General features: G+C 49.0%; 1 protein-coding gene across 1 annotated transcript in view; it reads left to right on the top strand.

Annotated features, from left to right (window-relative positions):
* Nucleotides 1-18025, top strand: part of NIF3L1 (NGG1 interacting factor 3 like 1) — a 64941-nt gene that overhangs the window by 29098 nt on the left and 17818 nt on the right. Inside the window, exons 5-6 of the mRNA XM_030209217.1 lie at nt 11813-11951; nt 13213-13296. Coding sequence (XP_030065077.1) covers nt 11813-11951; nt 13213-13296 — 223 coding nt within the window. The remainder of the gene's footprint in view (nt 1-11812; nt 11952-13212; nt 13297-18025) is intronic.

Here is an 18025-nt window from a genome sequence, read left to right as displayed (position 1 = left end):
TTGTCTTTGTCTTGCTACATATGAGACTGGCCGGCTCAGTGCCGGTTTCGGGCGGGAAGACGGCCGCGCATGCGCGGTGCGCGCGAGGGCTAGCTAAGGACTTTGCTAGTGAAGATTCCGATTGGAGGGGCTGCCGTGGACGTCACCCATCAGTGAGAACAATCAGCCTGCTGTCCTCGGAGAATACCTTCTACAGGTATGTAGCATTCGCTGTAGTTAAATAAGATGTAACATGATCCATTTTGGAAATATGACATAGAAGACGGTTGGCCATATTTTGAGTCTGAAGTTGCTTAAGCATAGATTTCGAAGTCCCTTGATAAATACAATTGCAATAATCGAGCCTAGGCATGAATAAAGCTAGAATCAATGAGTGGAAAGCATTGTGATTAAAGAATGGTTGTACAGTAAGTAATTGCCTCAAAAGAAAAAAGCCAGCCTTACACAATGAGGAAACCTGAGGCTTGAAAGAAAGGCATGAATCCAAAATAATGCCCAAATAACAAAAACTGGGATCAGGAATAATCGATGTTCCTAGTAAAGAAAGAAGTTCTGAAGGTGGTGTCAGATGACCTGTCAGCCAACATGCCACCGTTTTCTCACCGTTCAATACCATTGGGCAATGGCTTCAAGACAACACTGAAGAGAGGATATATTGAGAGAGTGAAGATCAGTCCTATAAAATAACAAAATAACATTTTCATAAATATGAAAAGGAATTTTATGATTGAATAATTGTGGCTAAAGGGGGGAAAGGATAGAGTCCTGAGATACTCCACACATTAATGGTCTCGTTGATAGTCAAGGGTCATGTAAAAAGAGCGATACTGTCAGAAATGATCTAAACCAGTTTAGTACTACTTGTGAAATACCTGAAGTCTATAACCGAGTCAAAACAAAGTATGATTTACCAAGTCAGATGCCGCAGATAAGTGGAGGGAAACTGCAAGAGTGATGTAATGATTATCAAGAGAGGAATGTACTTCACTAAGAACAGAGGCCAAGATGGTTTTAGTACTGTATGTGCCCTGAAACCGGATTGACGTGGATGCAGAGCTAACACCTTTTCTATAAACCGATTAAGTTAAACATAAACCACTTTCGCAACTACTTTTGATGTAAAACAAAGGTTCAAGACAGGATGGTAGTGGAGATGAAGAGATGGGTCGAGAGAAGGCTTTGTCAGGATCAGACACATAGAAGCTTCCCTCTAAGCGGATAGACTTGGTCCCAATGAGAGACTAGAATTAACCAGCACAAGTAATTAAGGAATAAGCTGTAAATTAGGTAACTTGATCCAGTGAACAGAAACTGGGCACAGAGAACTTTTAGTAAGGGAAATTGCAGTCCGAGTATGAAAAGCAGACCAGGACGATGAAAGACTACAACTAAAAGAGGAGGAAGAATCAATTGGATCCAATGTGTTAGGAGAACAAAGAAAGGAAGAGGTCAAGAAGGGCTGATGTAATGCCTGTATTTTATTATCAAAGAAATCTGCTAGTGAGTCTACAGAGAGAGTAACTGTAGGATTCTGGGCCTTAGAGTTGTTTCAGACGGAAACCACGAGGCAAGGAGCGAGGCTGGATCTGGTGCTCACAAATGGAGAAAGTGTATCTAATGTCCGAGTGGGTGTCCACATGGGCAACAATGATCATCAGACGGTTTGGTTTGGTATGATAGCTAAAGTAGAGGGCAGCCACTGAAAACTCAAAGTCCTGAATTTCAAATATACTGACTTTTGTAAAATGGGGGAATACCTGAAGAAAGAGCTGATGGGCTGGGAGGACATACGAGAAGTGGAAAGGCAGCTATAAATATGGCTATTAATCTTTATGTAAGGAGAGTAAATAAAAGCAAGAGAAAACAGAAACTGATATGGTTCTCTAAGCAAGTGGCTGAGAAAATAAAGGCTAAAGAGTTGGCATTCATGAAATACAGAAAAACTCAAGAAGAGGAACACAGAGAAGAATATCAGATGAAACTGAAAGAAGTCAAGAGAGATATACATCTGCTGAAAGCGCAAAGAAGAACAAATGTAAGGAGGGGCAACAAAAATGTTTTCAGGTATATTAGTGAAAGGAGGAAGACTAAAAATGGAATTGTGAGACTGACAGATGCTGTGAACCTCATGTGAATAATGATGAGGAAAAAGCAAAAGTGCTAAACAAATACTTCTCTTTTGTTTTCATGGAAGAAAATCCTGGAGAAGGACCACGATTGACTGACAAAAGTGAATATGAGAATGGAGTGGATATATCATCATTCACGGAAGAAAGTGTTTATGAATAACTTAAAAATTTGAAGGTAGACAAAGCCATGGGACTGGACAGGATCCATCCCAGGATATTGATGGAGCTCAGAGAGGTTCTGGCGGGTCCTCTTAAAGATTAAACAATAAATCCTTGGAGATGGGAGAGGTTCTGTGGGATTGGAGAAGAGCAGATGTGGTCCCTCTTCGCAAAAGTAGTGACAGAGAAGAAGCTAGAAACTACAGGCCAGTAAGCTTCACTTTGGTTATTGGTAAAGTAATGGAAGTGTTGTTGAAGGAAAGGATAGTGAATTTCCTGGAATCCAATGGGTTACATGATCCGAGACCACATCGTTTTACCAAAGGTAAATTGTGCCAAACGAATCTGATTGAATTCTTTGACCGAGTGACCAGAGAATTGGATCGCAGACATGCGCTATGTGTAATCTACTTAGATTTCAGCAAAGCCTTTGACACGGTTCCTCATAGGAGGCTCTTGAATAAACTTGACAGGCTGAAGTTAGAACCAAAAGTGGTGAACTGGATTAGGAACTGGTTGACAGACAGACACCAGAGGGTGGTGGTTAATGGAATTCACTCAGAGGAAGGAAAGGTGAGTAGGGGAATGCCTCAAGGATCAATGCTGGGGCTGATGTCTGAGTGACGTTACCAGTGGCATTGCCAGTGGTTTAGAAGGTAAGGTCTGCCTTGTTGCAGATGATACCAAGTTTTGTAGCAGAGTGGACACTTAGAGAATAGAAATCCAAGGGAGACATATGTGCTAGGTGGTGAGAGGTTGCTATGCACAGACAAGTAGAGGGGGATCTTGGGGTGATAGTAGCTGGGGATGTGAAGGCAATGAAACAGTGTGACAAGGCGGTGGCCGTAGCCAGAAGGATTCTAGGCTGTATAGAGAGAGATGTAACCAGAAGAAAAAAGGAGGTGTTGATGCCCCTATACAAGTCGTTGGTGAGGCCCCACCTGGAGTATTGTGTTCAGTTTTGGAGGCTGTATCTTGCTAAAGATGTAAGAAGACTTGAAGCGGTCCAGAGGAAGGCAACAAAAATGATATGGGGCTTGTTCCAAAAGACATATGAGAAGAGACTGGAAGACCTGAATATGTATACCCTAGAGGAGAGGAGGGACAGGGGAGATATGATACAGACATTTAAATATTTGAAAGGCATTAATATAGAAACAAATATTTTCCAGAGAAGGGAAAGTGATAGAACTATAGAGGACATGAATTGAGGTTGCAGGGTAGTAGACATAAGAGTAATGTCAGAAAATTCTTTTTTTATGGAGAGGGTAGTGGATGCCTGGAATGACCTCCCGAGGGTAGTGATGGAAAAAAAAAACTGGCGGAGTTCAAAAAGTCATGGGATGAACACAGAGGACCTCTAATTAGAAAATGAATGATATAGAAAGCAAAACTTAAAGGGTTGCATATGTGTTTGCATGTCAAGTGATGCTTAGATGGCGACTCTGGCTGTATCAACTAAGGTTGGTGCTGGGCTGGCTTGTACTGTCCCATATATGGTGATCTGGTTTAAGATGGGCTGGAGAGAACTTCGACAGAAACTCCAGTGGTTTGGAATGTTAGCACAGTGCCAGGCAGACTTTTACGTTCTTTGTCCCGCAAATGACAAGACAGATTTGGATAGGCTGGAGTGGGCTTTGACAGCAACTCCAGTAGTTGGAACAATAAGGACAGAGCCGGGTGGACGTCTATGGTCTATGTCTCAGAAACAACAAAGAAAGACCATGATCATGTACAATATCATTTTCATTGTTGATTTTAATCTTGAAACGATAATGAATGTGACTGAATGGACTATTCAGGTCTTTATTTGCCATCATTTACTATGTTACTATGTATACTGACAATAATCCTAGGAATATAAGACTTTTGAAGTTAGGAGGATGTCAAAATATTCATAATCTTAACAGGAATTTTGATTACCTGTTCACTTTTCCCTGTTTCTCAGTCCTCTCCTCCAGACTGTCATTGGAATGCGTATGTTTCACAAATATCTATTGATTTATCTATTAATCTATCAATCAATAATCTATTAATCTGTTTCATTAATAGATTATCTATTAATTTATCTAATGTTTTCCTGGTACTGATTAAACTTATTTTTTAAAAATGTATTTTCTCCCTGTTGGGAATGCACTAGAGTATACCCACAGGTGGACGTTGGATTAAACTATGATTCTGGAGCTGGTCAGCTAGAAGTGTTTCTTTATTCTTCCTTTTTAAGCAGATGTTGATTATAAGATTATGAATTATGCTTCCTGAAGTGCAATACCATGTTTGAAACAATTGGAAGTCTAATATTCCCCTCTCTCTCTGCAGGAGGGGAGGAGAGGACTGGGTGCGGGTAAGCCTGTCCTGTACCCATGATGGCATGCTGCAGGCAGTGGATCTCCTAGCTAAGGACAGTATTCTTTATAAGAGCACAGAGGTGCTGCCTCTCCAGAAGGTAACACAAATACTCATTCCATTCCTTTGTATCTCTGTCTCTTTACATTTGTTGAATGCACTCAGTCTTATTTATCTGTGTGTAGCCAGAGTAGGACTTTATGCAGTTCAAGGAGGGAGACTTCAAGCTATTCTGGTTTCAATGCTAATAACTAATACAGAGTTTTTCAACCTTTTTTCATCTCACAGCATGCTTACATGGTGCTAAAATTGTCAAGGCACACCCCCACACGTGATCCAGCATTTTACCTTCTACCCCACCCGAACACATGGTCGATCATTTTACTTTCTCTCCCTCCCCCAAATAGTCCAGCATTTACCTTCTTTTTCCCTCCCCCACCCCACCCCCACAAATAGTCCAGCATCTCTCCCTCCTGTCCCCTCTCCAGTGGGCAACCAGGCATCTTCCCTTGTTCCTCTGACACCCCCCCAACCATGCACCTTTAAAAAAAGGTTTTCCATATCATCATGCTGATCAATCCATAGACTGGTGGGTTGTGTCCATCTACCAGCAGGTGGAGATAGAGAGCAAACTTTTGCCTCCCTATATGTGGTCATGTGCTGCCGGAAACTCCTCAGTATGTTCTCTATCTCAGCAGGTGGTGGTCACACACAGCAGCAGCTCTGGCTAGGCCTCCAAGCCTAATTTTTAGGTTTTGTTGAGTGCCTAGGGTTGAGGGCTCTTCTTGAGCAAGTGCAAACCTGGTGGCGCCAGGTCCCTCCTTTTCTCCCCCCTCCCGCTGGCTCCGTTAAAAAAAAATAATAATAATTTTGAACGTCCTTAAAGGCGTTTATTTTGACGTTTATTTAAACGTTTATTGCAGCTACTCACTGGGACACCAGTTCGTTACAGCTCGGAGCGGAAAGCAGGTAATTTTTACCTTTTTATAGCGGGCAGGGGGTTCCCTGATTGATCTCCACGTGGCCTATGGCGTCGGAGGGCGAGGGCGCAAAGAGTCGCTCCCCGGATCGCTTGGGCGCTTCTAGAGGGGATGCGGGGGTCTTAAAGTCTGATTCGCCCTTGTTGGGTGACAGTTTCGTGACCGATGAGTGTCCCGGTCCTTCCTCCGGTGTGGCGGTTTTTCCCGCCATAAACGCCCATCCCCCGCTGCTCGCCTCCGCCATCTTGGCCGGCCACGCGGCTCGGACGGCTTCTTCTTGGGCCGCCCTTGAGGTGGGAGACCTTAATGCCATGAACGCCCTTAATTTGGGCGACGGCACAAAAGCGGCTAAAGTTAAGCGCCGTTCTTCCCGCGCGGCTCCTTCGCGGAGTGTCGCGCCGGACGCCATCTTGGATGCGCAGCATGTCTCTCCCCCGCTCTTGCGAGCGCCGGTTGAGGGTGCGTCTAGGGCTGTAGCCCAGGCTGCGGAAGTGCACAGTCTGGGGGGTTTCTCCCCCGAGTTTGTTTTGCTGCTGCATCAGGCCTTCCTTATGCAAAACGCTGCCCCTGCTCCCTCGTCTGGTAAAGAGGTTGAGGCTCCCGGAGGTAAACGCCCTCGGGTTGATTCCCAGGTCTTGGAGGACTTTGTCTCCTCCGATGTAGATGAGGGCAGCGTATCTGAGTTCTCCCAACGGTCCTTTGCGGATTCCTTGGAGGAGACGGATCCCCGCTCGGATGGAGCGGATGACCCCTCTGCAGCGCGGCTCTTTAGCTCAGAGGATTTGCCCAACCTGTTAGTGCAGGCCATGGGCATTTTGAAGATTTCCTCTCCGGAGGACGTCTCTCCCTCAGCCCCTGTTGGCTCTGCCATTATGCTGGGGACGAAGCGCCCGCCTAGAACCTTCCACGTGCATGATGCCATGCACACCTTAATTTCGGCTCAATGGGATGTCCCGGAAGTGAGCCTTAAAGTGGCTAGGGCTATGTCCCGCCTCTATCCTTTGCCTGAAAGTGAACGTGAGGCCTATCTGTGGCCTACCGTGGATTCTTTAATCACTGCGGTGACTAAGAAAACGGCGTTGCCGGTGGAAGGTGGCACAGCCCTAAAGGACGCCCAAGACAGAAGATTGGAGGCGGCCTTAAGGTCGTCCTTTGAGGCGGCTGCTTTAAGTTTGCAGGCCTCAGTTTGCGGCTCCTATGTGGCCAGGGCGTGCCTGACTATGGTGCAGCGGGCTTCCCCCTCGGATCATTCCTTGAGGGCTGATTGGCCGGCCCTGGAATCGGGCTTAGCCTATTTGGCAGACTTGCTGTATGATGTCTTGAGAGCCTCGGCTAAAGGTATGGCTCAGACAGTCTCTGCGCGGCGGTGGCTTTGGCTGAAGCATTGGTCTGCTGACCACACCTCTAAATCCCGCCTGGCTAGATTGCCTTTTAAAGGCAAGCTGCTCTTTGGGGTCGAGCTGGACAAAATCGTGACCGATCTCGGCATGTCTAAGGGCAAGAAGTTACCAGAGGTCAGGGCTCGGGCTAGTACTCGCCCTGGTACCTCCAGAGGACGGTTTCAGGAAGCCCGTCGGTACCGCCCGGGCAGGTCGGGCTCCTCTGCCCCCTCTTCCTTCAAGAGGAACTTCTCCCCCAAGCAGCATTCCTTTCGCAGAGACCGCCGTCCCGGAGGTGCGCCCTCCGGTCCTCCCCCAGGGTCTCGTACCCAACGACGGGGCCTTGGTCCACGCCCCAGTGCAGATTGGAGGACGGCTGTCCTCGTTTCTGGGCGAGTGGACCACAATAACTTCAGACGCTTGGGTGCTGGAAGTCATCAGAGACGGCTACAAGCTAGAGTTCTGCCGACCCTTAAGAGACGGGTTTGTACTCTCTCCCTGCAAGTCTCCGGTCAAAGCTGTGGCAGTGCAGCAGACCTTGGACAACCTGATCCGCCTGGGTGCGGTCGTTCCGGTGCCAGAAAATCAGCTTGGCAAGGGGCGTTACTCCATTTACTTTGTGGTACCAAAGAAAGGAGGTTCTGTCCGGCCTATCCTCGACCTCAAAGGGGTCAATCGGGCCTTGAAAGTTCGGCACTTTCGCATGGAGACTCTCCGCTCTGTTATAGCGGCAGTGAAGGCAGGGGAGTACCTGGCATCCTTGGACATCAAGGAAGCGTACTTGCATATTCCCATCTGGCCTCCTCATCAACGCTTTCTGCGTTTTGCAGTACTGGGCCGACACTTCCAGTTCAGAGCCCTCCCGTTCGGGTTGGCTACTGCTCCGCGGACCTTCTCCAAAGTAATGGTGGTCATCGCGGCCTTCCTGAGGAAGGAAGGAGTACAAGTCCATCCTTATCTGGACGACTGGTTGATCCGAGCCCCCTCTTATGCAGAGTGCGGCAAAGCTGTGAACCGGGTGGTTGCTCTTTTGAGCTCCCTGGGGTGGATCATCAACTGGGAGAAAAGCCAGCTGCGCCCAACTCAGTCCCTGGAGTATCTGGGAGTTCGATTCGACACCCAAGTGGGCAGAGTGTTCCTGCCAGACAATCGGATTGTCAAGCTTCAGGCTCAGGTGGACCAGTTCCTAGTAGCCTCTCCTCTTCGGGCTTGGGACTATGTGCAGCTGTTGGGCTCTATGACGGCCACGATGGAAGTAGTGCCCTGGGCCAGGGCTCATATGAGACCACTACAACACTCTCTGCTGCAGCGCTGGACTCCGATGTCGGAGGATTATGCTGTGCGCCTTCCCTTGGACCCAGCAGTGCGCAAGGCGCTGAGCTGGTGGACGCAGACGGACAAGTTGTCTGCAGGAATGCCTCTGGTGACCCCGGAGTGGATTGTCGTCACGACGGACGCCTCTTTGTCGGGCTGGGGAGCCCACTGCTTGGGAAGGACAGCGCAGGGGCTCTGGTCTCCTGCAGAGGCAAAGTGGTCTATCAACCTCCTGGAACTCAGAGCCATTCGGTTGGCGCTTTTGGAGTTCATCCCGGTACTGGCGTTGAAGCCAGTACGGGTCCTGTCGGACAATGCCACGGCTGTGGCCTATGTCAACCGCTAGGGAGGTACCAAGAGCGCCCCTCTAGCCAAGGAGGCCATGAATTTATGCCAGTGGGCGGAAGCGAACCTGGAACAGTTGTCAGCGGCCCACATTGCCGGAGTCATGAATGTCAAGGCGGACTTTCTCAGTCGCCATACCTTGGAGCCCGGAGAGTGGCAGCTATCTGCTCAGGCGTTCTTGGACATTACGAAGCGCTGGGGCCAGCCGAGCCTAGATCTGATGGCGTCATCGGCCAATTGCCAAGTGCCGCGCTTTTTCAGCAGAGGACGGGACCCTCGATCCCTGGGAGTAGATGCTCTTCTCCAACAGTGGCCGACACAAGAGCTTCTCTATGTGTTCCCGCCCTGGCCCATGTTGGGCAGGGTGCTAGACCGGGTGGCAAAGCATCCAGGCCGGATAATCCTGGTGGGTCCGGATTGGCCCAGACGTCCCTGGTATGCGGACTTGATCAGGCTCTCAGTCGACGATCCTCTGCGGCTGCCAGTGGAGCAGGGCCTGTTACATCAGGGTCCCGTGGTGATGGAGGATCCCTCCCCCTTTGGTCTTACGGCCTGGCTGTTGAGCGGCAGCGTCTGAGAAAGAAGGGCTTCTCAGACAAGGTCATCACCACTATGCTGAGAGCGAGGAAGCGCTCTACTTCTACGGCTTACGCCAGGGTTTGGCGTACCTTTGCAGCGTGGTGTGAAGCGGGCTCACTTTCTCCCTTCACTGCTCCAGTTTCTTCAGTGTTGGTGTTCCTGCAAGAAGATCTGGAGAAAGGCCTGTCGCTTAGTTCCCTTAAAGTCCAGGTAGCGGCTCTGGCTTGCTTCAGGGGCCGCCTGAAGGGTGCTTCCCTGGCTTCGCAGCCAGATGTGGTGCGCTTTCTCAAGGGAGTTAATCACCTGCGCCTTCCTCTGCACTCAGTGGTGCCTGCGTGGAATCTCAACCTGGTGCTAAGAGCCTTGCAGAAGCCGCCTTTTGAACCCTTGTCGAGGGCATCTCTGAAAGACCTGACGTTGAAAGCAGTCTTTTTGGTGGCTATCACTTCAGCCAGAAGAGTTTCCGAGCTCCAGGCGCTCTCATGTCGAGAGCCTTTTCTGCAGTTCACTGAGGCAGGAGTGACTATTCGCACAGTGCCTTCCTTCCTGCCCAAGATTGTTTCTCGCTTCCATGTGAATCAGCAGCTCTGTCTCCCTTCCTTTCGTAGGGAGGACTACCCAGAGGAATTCTCTGCTCTCAAATATCTGGATGTGAGACGAGTGATCATCAGATACTTGGAAGTGACCAATGATTTCCGGAAATTGGATCATCTGTTTGTCCTGTTTGCAGGTCCTCGTAAGGGTCTGCAGGCTGCTAAGCCTACAGTGGCAAGATGGGTCAAGGAAGCCATTGCAGCGGCTTATGTGGCCGCGGGGAAGGTGCCGCCTATCCAGCTGAAGGCTCACTCCACTAGAGCTCAGGCGGCCTCGATGGCAGAGGCCGGGTCCGTCTCCTTGGCAGAGATATGCAAGGCGGCAACTTGGGCATCGGCCCATACATTCTCCAAGCATTACCGCTTGACTGTGGCTGCTCGGGCGGAGGCCCGGTTTGGAGCTTCAGTGTTGAGGTCAGGGATTTCAATGTCCCGCCCTGGGTGAGTACTGCTTCGGTACATCCCACCAGTCTATGGATTGATCAGCATGATGATATGGAAGGTAAAATTATGTATCATACCTGATAATTTTCTTTCCATTAATCATAGCTGATCAATCCATAGCCCCTCCCAGATATCTGTACTGTTTATATTCTGGTTGAATTTTAGGTTCAAGTTTAGTCTTCAGTTACTTCAGGAGGACTTTGTGTTCAAGTTTTTTTCACTTGGATTCTTCAAGAGTTGAGACGAGTTTGTGTTACAGTGAGCTGCTGCATTCCTCTCCCCTCCGTTTTACGGGGCTGGATTGAGACTTAAATTCTGCCGGCACTCCCTCCCGCTTCGTGCGGCTGTAGGGCAGCTTTGTACCCCTCCCGCTTCGGCGGTGTTAGGGTCAGTCAGCTCCTCCCGCGGTTACGGTTGCAGGATAAGCCAGATCCCCCCGCATCGGCGGGGTGGTGTCCCTCCCCCGCTCCGCGGGGATGAGCTGGACGGATTCCCCTCCCCCACTTGTGTGGGGATGAGCTGGGTTAATTCCCCTCCCCCGTTTCGGCGGTGGTGAGCTGGGCAGAGTGTCCCTTTGTGGGTGTAATTCTCTAAGTGCTGAGTCCTGCGGATGGAGCTTTGATATCGACATACTGAGGAGTTTCCGGCAGCACATGACCACATATAGGGAGGCAAAAGTTTGCTCTCTATCTCCACCTGCTGGTAGATGGACACAACCCACCAGTCTATGGATTGATCAGCTATGATTAGTGGAAAGAAAATTATCAGGTATGATACATAATTTTACCTCTTGTCTCTAGTGGTTGGCTGCAGCAACGTATCTAAAAATGTCCCTCCCACCCCCCACCCCTTTTACCGTATTGGCTATTTTGTCTTCTATTTGCTTTTTTGCTTTCCTGACTACTCTACCAGTTTCTTTTAGCTTTTCCAGATATTGTTGCCTGTCTTCCTCTTTCTGTGATTTCTATCTTGTAGTTTATAAAGGCTAACCTGTTTTTCCTTACCATTTCAGCTACTACTTTTGAGAACCAAAGTGACCTCCTTTTCTTCTTACTTTTATTTACTTTCCTTACAAAAAGGTTTGTTGCCTTTGAAATAGCTCCTTTCAGTTTTGCCCACTGCTTTCCAACTTCTTTCAGATGTTCCCATCCATACAACAATTCCCTGAGGAACCTTCACTTTTGAATGAATCCTCTCCACACCTATCTTAATATTAAACCACACCATCTGGTGATTACTAGATGCCAGATGATCACCTACTGTAACATCAGAAACACTGTCCCCATTTGTAAGCCCTAAATCCAGTATGGCCCCATCCCACATGGATTCCATTACCAACTGCTGGAATAGTATCTCCGGTAGAGAATCTAGGATCTCCTGTTTGTTCTTGGTTCTGTATGTTATACTATAGGCTCCACAGTACATCAGTCAGCAGATGTAAGAAAATCGGAACCAGCTTTCAAGTCACCCTGTGTGAATCTAGATCTTTTTGCAGCTTCAAGCTTCATTTTAATTGTGATCCATGTTCCTTCTGTTACCAACAGCCACCATTCCCAGAGGCAGGGATGGGCCGACTTTGTTCACTGAGTGAGTCCATTTCTGTGGCAACAGCTGTGGAGAAAGTGAAGCGACATCTGGGTCTTTCGCATCTCCGCCTGGCACTGGGAACGGAAAAGACATTAGGTGAAAGGAGTGTCTGTCTTTGGGCTTGTGTGTCTTTGTTTCATAAGGCATGATGCAGAAAGGCAGCCGTAAAATACAGGTGCCTCGGTAAAATTTAGCAACTCGCAAACAGTTAGTGATGCACAAAGGGGATCCATGCAGATGAGCTGAACTGATCCCCCTTTGTGCATCACTCGCTGTTTATGAGTTTGTGCATTTGACAGCTCCGATGCACCGGACGGACGAACCCACACTTTTAAAAAATTGTCCCTGGTGGTTCAGTCACCCTTCCCCCCGAATCTTTTTTATTTTTATTTTCCCTGGTGGTCCAGTGAACCGGACCCCTTCCCTCCGTGCGTCCACCCATTCCCATCTCAGTACTGACCCTGCACCCCTCCCTGTACCTTTACAAGGTGGAGGCAGGAGGGCAGGAGCAACAGCTCCTCCCTCCTGCCCGGAACAAAATGTGGAATGCACTGGGTGAGGTAAACACCATATAAGGAGTTTTTTTTCCCCTTGTATGGTGCTTAGCCCTGCCCAGTACATCCCAGAAAGCACGCATGGGGGAAAAGGGATCCGGTTCACTGGACCACAAGGAAAAATTTAAAAAAAAAAAAAGATTTGGGGAGGGCCATGGGGGGGGGGGGGGGGGGGGGGTCAGAGTCAACTGGATCACCAGGGAAATTAAAAAAAAAATAAAAACATTGAGGGTGGGAACTTATGGTGGGGCTCGGCTGGGAGGGGGGGGACACCAGGAGGTGAGAGGTAGGAAGCACAAGCAGGCAGCCTTTTCAGCTGCCTGCTTGTGCTGCCTGCTTGTGCTTGCTTCCTCTCTGACAGCTCCAGAGCAGCCATATAATTACACATTACAATAGTAATGAGCTCATTGTAATACATTTTATGGGGTTCTTGATGGCTGCTAACGGCACTCTGGCACTCTCGTTAGAGCCACTGTAAATCCCTTTGTGCATTACTAGCTACATAATCGCATGCTTTAGACTAGCTAGAACCAGTCTGTAGCAAACGTTAATAGCATGGTAAGCTTTCTGCATCTGGTCCATAGTTAGAGCTCATAACTAACTTCAGATCAGCAGACATAAGCCAAGCAAAGTCTGGATTTGGCCTATTCTATTTACAGAATTTACGAAAAACAGTAACATCCATGGCAAGAAATGCAATGAGGGTAAATTGAGGCCTAGCTGAACTTATACCTGATGATCTGCAGCTGCCTGGTGACTCCTGTGGTACTTAATGCTCCCCCTGTCCTTGCTGTGTCTTTCAGAGTCTCCAGTGCAGACTGCAGCTGTGTGCGCAGGATCTGGAGCCAGCGTGCTGCGTGGTATAAAGGCTGACCTCTACCTCACTGGTATATGTAAACTCTTTTTTTTTAAATTTATTATTTCAAGACACTTTAATTTATTTAATTAAAAAATTCTCCACTTGCAAGTCACCCTAGTTTTTTTGCTCATTATATTATTGTTGTAATGACCTCTCTATTTTGTATTAGCATGATGACTAGAGGCACAGAAATTCCAGTGTGGTGTCCTTGGGGACAGGCAGAGACTTGTAGATGATCAAGGAAAAGTAGGAATTAAAATTTCAAACATACAGTTGGGCAAAACCAGGAGTGGCTCACCTTTTCCCTAGTCTAGTGACATGGTGGCACATGATCATACTGGGACAGAAGTGTCAAACTGCAATCCTGGAATACTGCTAATCAATATACAAATGATGCATCCAAATATATCTCATGTACATTCATTAGTGTACAACCTTGCAGATCACACCTTTCAGAACACACCTGTTCTGGAACAAATTTTGAGGAAAAGGGCTCTTCAATGTTTGTTGCCGTCTTCTCCACATTCTCGTCGCTATAGCTCTTGTGCTCTCTAAAACCCCAATTCTCTTAGCTTCTCCTAGCTGCTTATGCTCTCTTACTGCTGCCAGCCCTCAAGGTCTGTCCTTTCTCCATAACTTCTTCTGTAAGCTCTCGAGCCTTTCATTTTCTCTTCCCAGTGTCCTCTCCCCCCCCCCCCCCCCCCCCGCTCCATTACCATGTGTGGGAACTTGTGTTATTCTTACATGAGACTTTTACAAAGATGGGGAGAAGATGTTTTATTTAGTTTTGTGGTGAATGTGATAGTGCCAGAATGTATGAGATGGAATCAATAACTAGGGTCAATTTAAACTATTTTGATAAGAACATAAGACTAGCCATACTGGGTCAGACCAATGGTCCATCTAACCCAGTATCCTGCCTCCAACAGTGGCCAAGTCACAGTGGCCAAGTCACAAGTACCTGGCACAAACCCAAACAGTAGCAAGATTCCATGCTACCAATCCCAGGGCAATCTCCCATGTCCATCTCAATAACACATTATGGACTTTTCCTCCAGGAACTTGTCCAAACCTTTTTTAAACCCAGATACACAAACCACTGTTACCACATCCTCTGACAATGAGTTCCAGAGCTTAACTATTCGTTGAGTGGAAAAATATTTCCTCCTATTTGTTTTAAAAGTATTTCCATGTAATTTCATTTAGTATCCCCTGGTCTTTCTACTTCTTGAAAGAGTGAAAAATCAATTCACTTTTACCCGTTCTACACCACTGAAAATTTTGTAGACCTCAGACATTTCCCCCCTCAGCTGTCTCTTTTTCCAAGCTGAGTAGCCCTAATCTCTTTAGCCTTTCCTTATATGGGAGGAGTTCCATCCCCCTTATCATTTTGGTCACTATTCTGTGAACCTTTTTTGAGATAAGGTGACCAGAATTGAATGCAGTACTCAAGGTGCGGTCATACCATGGAGTGATACAGAGACATTATAATATTTGTGGTCTTATTACGCATCCCTTTCCTAATAATTCCTAGCATCATGTTTGCTTTTTTTGTTGCCAATTTCAGTGTATTGTCTACAATAACACCTATATCTTTTTCTTGAGTGCTGACTCCTAAGGTGGACCCTAACATCAGGTAACTATGATTCGGATTATTCTTCCCAATATGCATCACTTTGCATTTGTCCACATTAAATTTCATCTGCCATTTGGCTGTTCAGTCTTCCAGTTTTCTAAGTCTTCCTGCTAATTTTCACAATTCGTTTTGACAACTTTGAATAGTTATGTGTCGTCTGCAAATTTAATCACCTTGCTTGTCATGCCGCTTTCCAGATCATTTGTAAATATGTTAAATAGCATTGGTCCAAGTACAGATCCCTGTGGCACTCCACTATTCACCCTCCTCCACTAAGAAAAATGGCCTTCCATTACATTTATTCCCACTATTCCAGGACGAGTGGGTTGTTATGTCTATTGACCAGCAGGTGGAGATAGAAAATACAGAACTGAGCAGCACTACATAGCTCCCTGCTAGCAGCTCAGCTCCTCAGTATCTTCTGTCTCCAGCAGATGAATGAACAGACTTCCTCTGTCTCTGGTTCTGAGGCCTTGCTCCTGGTCCAGTTGGTCAGCTGGTTCCCAGGCTGCCTGGATGGAGGCGGGCTTAGCCTGTCTGATGGCCACTGTCATTCTTAGTGTTTCAGTCACAGGCATGCTGTTGATGCTGTCCGCGAAGCGTCAGTTCTGGCTGCGGGCGTGGGTGGCGGTTGTCACTTCCAAGACCTGCGTAGTCAGGTTACCCTTTTGAGGCACATTTCTCTTGGGAATGACCTCAGCAATCTGGTTCAGGAGCTGGGTGAACGGGCCCGAGCATCTTCCAGAAGACGTTCCTTGTTCCTCGGCTCGCCCTGCGGGCTCGGCAGGTGCCCTGTTTCATGACAGCTCCATATGTAGGTCTGGTTGTCAGACCTTTGGCCAGAGGGCTTGGTTTCGGGCCCGGCAATCTTCCTTTCGGGGGATGGAGAGCCGGCAGGGCACTCAGAGTGAGTGGCTGCTGTCTCCTGGCAATCCCAATGTAGCCAGGCCAGCTGGTCCATCTGGGCCTACAGGGGGCCGCTCCGGCTTTTCGGGACGTGTGGTCTACCTTTTCCTCAGCTCTGGCACTGGTTATTCTGGGTGATGGCTTCCAGTTGGAGTTCTCCCCTCCGGGAGCTCCTCTCTTCTTACAGTCTCTTTGTCGGGAGGCCTCTGGCAACTCAGAGCGGAAGTTTAGTTGAGGTGCTGCTGGCCCTTCGGGCCATTATTCCCGTCCCTCCTCCTGAGCGCGGTCTGGTCGGTTCTCCTCCTATTTTAGGGTTCTCAGGAAGACGGGAGCAGTACAACCCAATCTAGATCTGAAGGGGTCCACCGGTGTCCGTTTTCAGCAGTGGCGTAGCTACGTGGGGCCTGAGGGGGCCTGGCCCCCCGTAGATTTGGCCCTGGCCCCCATGCCGACGATCCCCTTGAACCCCCCTCCTGCCACCAATCCTCCCCCACCGTCGCCGCCCGCCCCGCCGCCGCATCAGATACCTTGTTTGCTGGCGGTCCCCGAACCCCGCCAGCTGAAGAGAGTCTTCTTCAGCGCCAGAGTAGCGCCTTTGTTCAACAAAGTTCCTGGTGTGATCAGCTGTTTCTGATGCCTTACGTCCTACATGGGGCTACATGCACGGTGCAGCACATAAGGCGTCAGAAACAGCTGATCGCACCAAGAACTTTGTTGAACGAAGGCGCTACTCCGGCGCTGAAGGACTCTCTTCGGCTGGCGGGGTTCAGGGACCCCTGCCAGTAAACAAGGTATCTGATGTGGCGGCAGGGCGAGCGGCGAGGGAGGGTTGGTGGTGGGAGGGGGGTTCAAGGGGGTCATTGGCAGGGAGGGGGTCCAATGTGGCAGCGGCTGGGGGGGGCGGCTAAACAGTGCCCCCCCCCACCTCGGGCTCTGCCCCCCCCCTCCTGGCGAGGTCTGGCTACACCCCTGGTTTTCAGATGGTGATCCTGAGGTCTGTGTTCCCGTCCATTCAGAGAGAGAGTTCTCTCTGCTCAAGACCAGGGAGGTGTAATTACCTTCCCCTCTGCAAGCTGCTTCTGCGGTTCTTTTCCGGTTCCGGCCATTTGGTCACGGGCCCGGGGACCTTTTCCTAGGTTGTGCGCGTAGTGGTCTTTCTGCAAAGACGGAGGTTTTGTTTCCTTCACTTGGACAGCTGACTAATCCGGGCCTCCTCTTGCCAAGCCTATGTGGAGGCCCCTTCACATGGTTCACCTCCTGTATTTTAATTTTCTGGTTTGGGTGTTCAGTTTCAGTGGAGGCAGCTGGCACCAGCGCACCAACTTGGAACATCTAGGTGTTCTTTTTGATTCCCTGTGATCTTGAGTGTTTCTCACAGAGGGATGGCGCTTTAGGTTGGCACTCCGGATTCTTCGCTTCTGCTTTGTTCCCAGCTTCCGGCCTGGGATTTCGTGCAGGTCTTCGGTTCTGTGACAGCGGCTCTGTAAGTGGTGTTTTACTCTCTGATGCGGCCAATTCATAGGGCTCTGTTCAGCCACTGGTCTCCGGTTTCAGAGGGTTACAGCTTCTGGCTTCTTTGCCCCTATCGGTCAGAAAGAGCTGAGGTGTTTGTGGCTTCCCCAGTCATTGACCCTAGGGAGGCCCTCCCCGCTCCTGCCTTGGGAAGTGGGGTCTACGGATGACAGTTTCTTGGGCTTGGGGGCCTTTTGCTGGGGTCTCCTGGCACAAGGCTCTTGGTCTCCAGTAGAGCGCGTTGGCCTCTATCCTCTGGAGCTGTGAGTGGTGTGCTAAGCTCTGGAGGCTTTTGCCCCACTGTTGGGAATGCTTTGGTTTGGGCCTTTCGGACATTGCTATAGCACTGGCCTCTTCTACTAGCTAGGGGGGGTCTCCTAGCAGTATGCTGGCTCTGGAGCCCAGCTGTTTATTGGCCGGGGCAGAGAGACACACCGAAAGGCGGGTTGTGCCTTTCGGCTGTATTGAGGGGTCCCTCACGTGGGGACTGACTTTCTTAGCGAGCACGCTCGGACTTCCAGCGAGTGGGAGCTGCCAGTCAAGCCGTTGCAGCTGGTGATGTGTCAATGGGCTTAGTTCTCTTGGCCTATTCCTATGTCACGGTTCCTCGGTTCTTCAGCCATCGCAGGGAAGAGGACTCTCTGGGTCTTTACACCTTACTGCATTTGGGTCTGAGCGAGGGACTCCCATACGTCTTTCCCCA

Source organism: Microcaecilia unicolor, chromosome 7, assembly GCF_901765095.1.
Source record: "Microcaecilia unicolor chromosome 7, aMicUni1.1, whole genome shotgun sequence".
Classification (NCBI taxonomy): domain Eukaryota; kingdom Metazoa; phylum Chordata; class Amphibia; order Gymnophiona; family Siphonopidae; genus Microcaecilia; species Microcaecilia unicolor.
The sequence above is the reverse complement of the archived record's forward strand: the minus strand, read 5'-3'. Positions and strand labels throughout refer to the sequence as shown.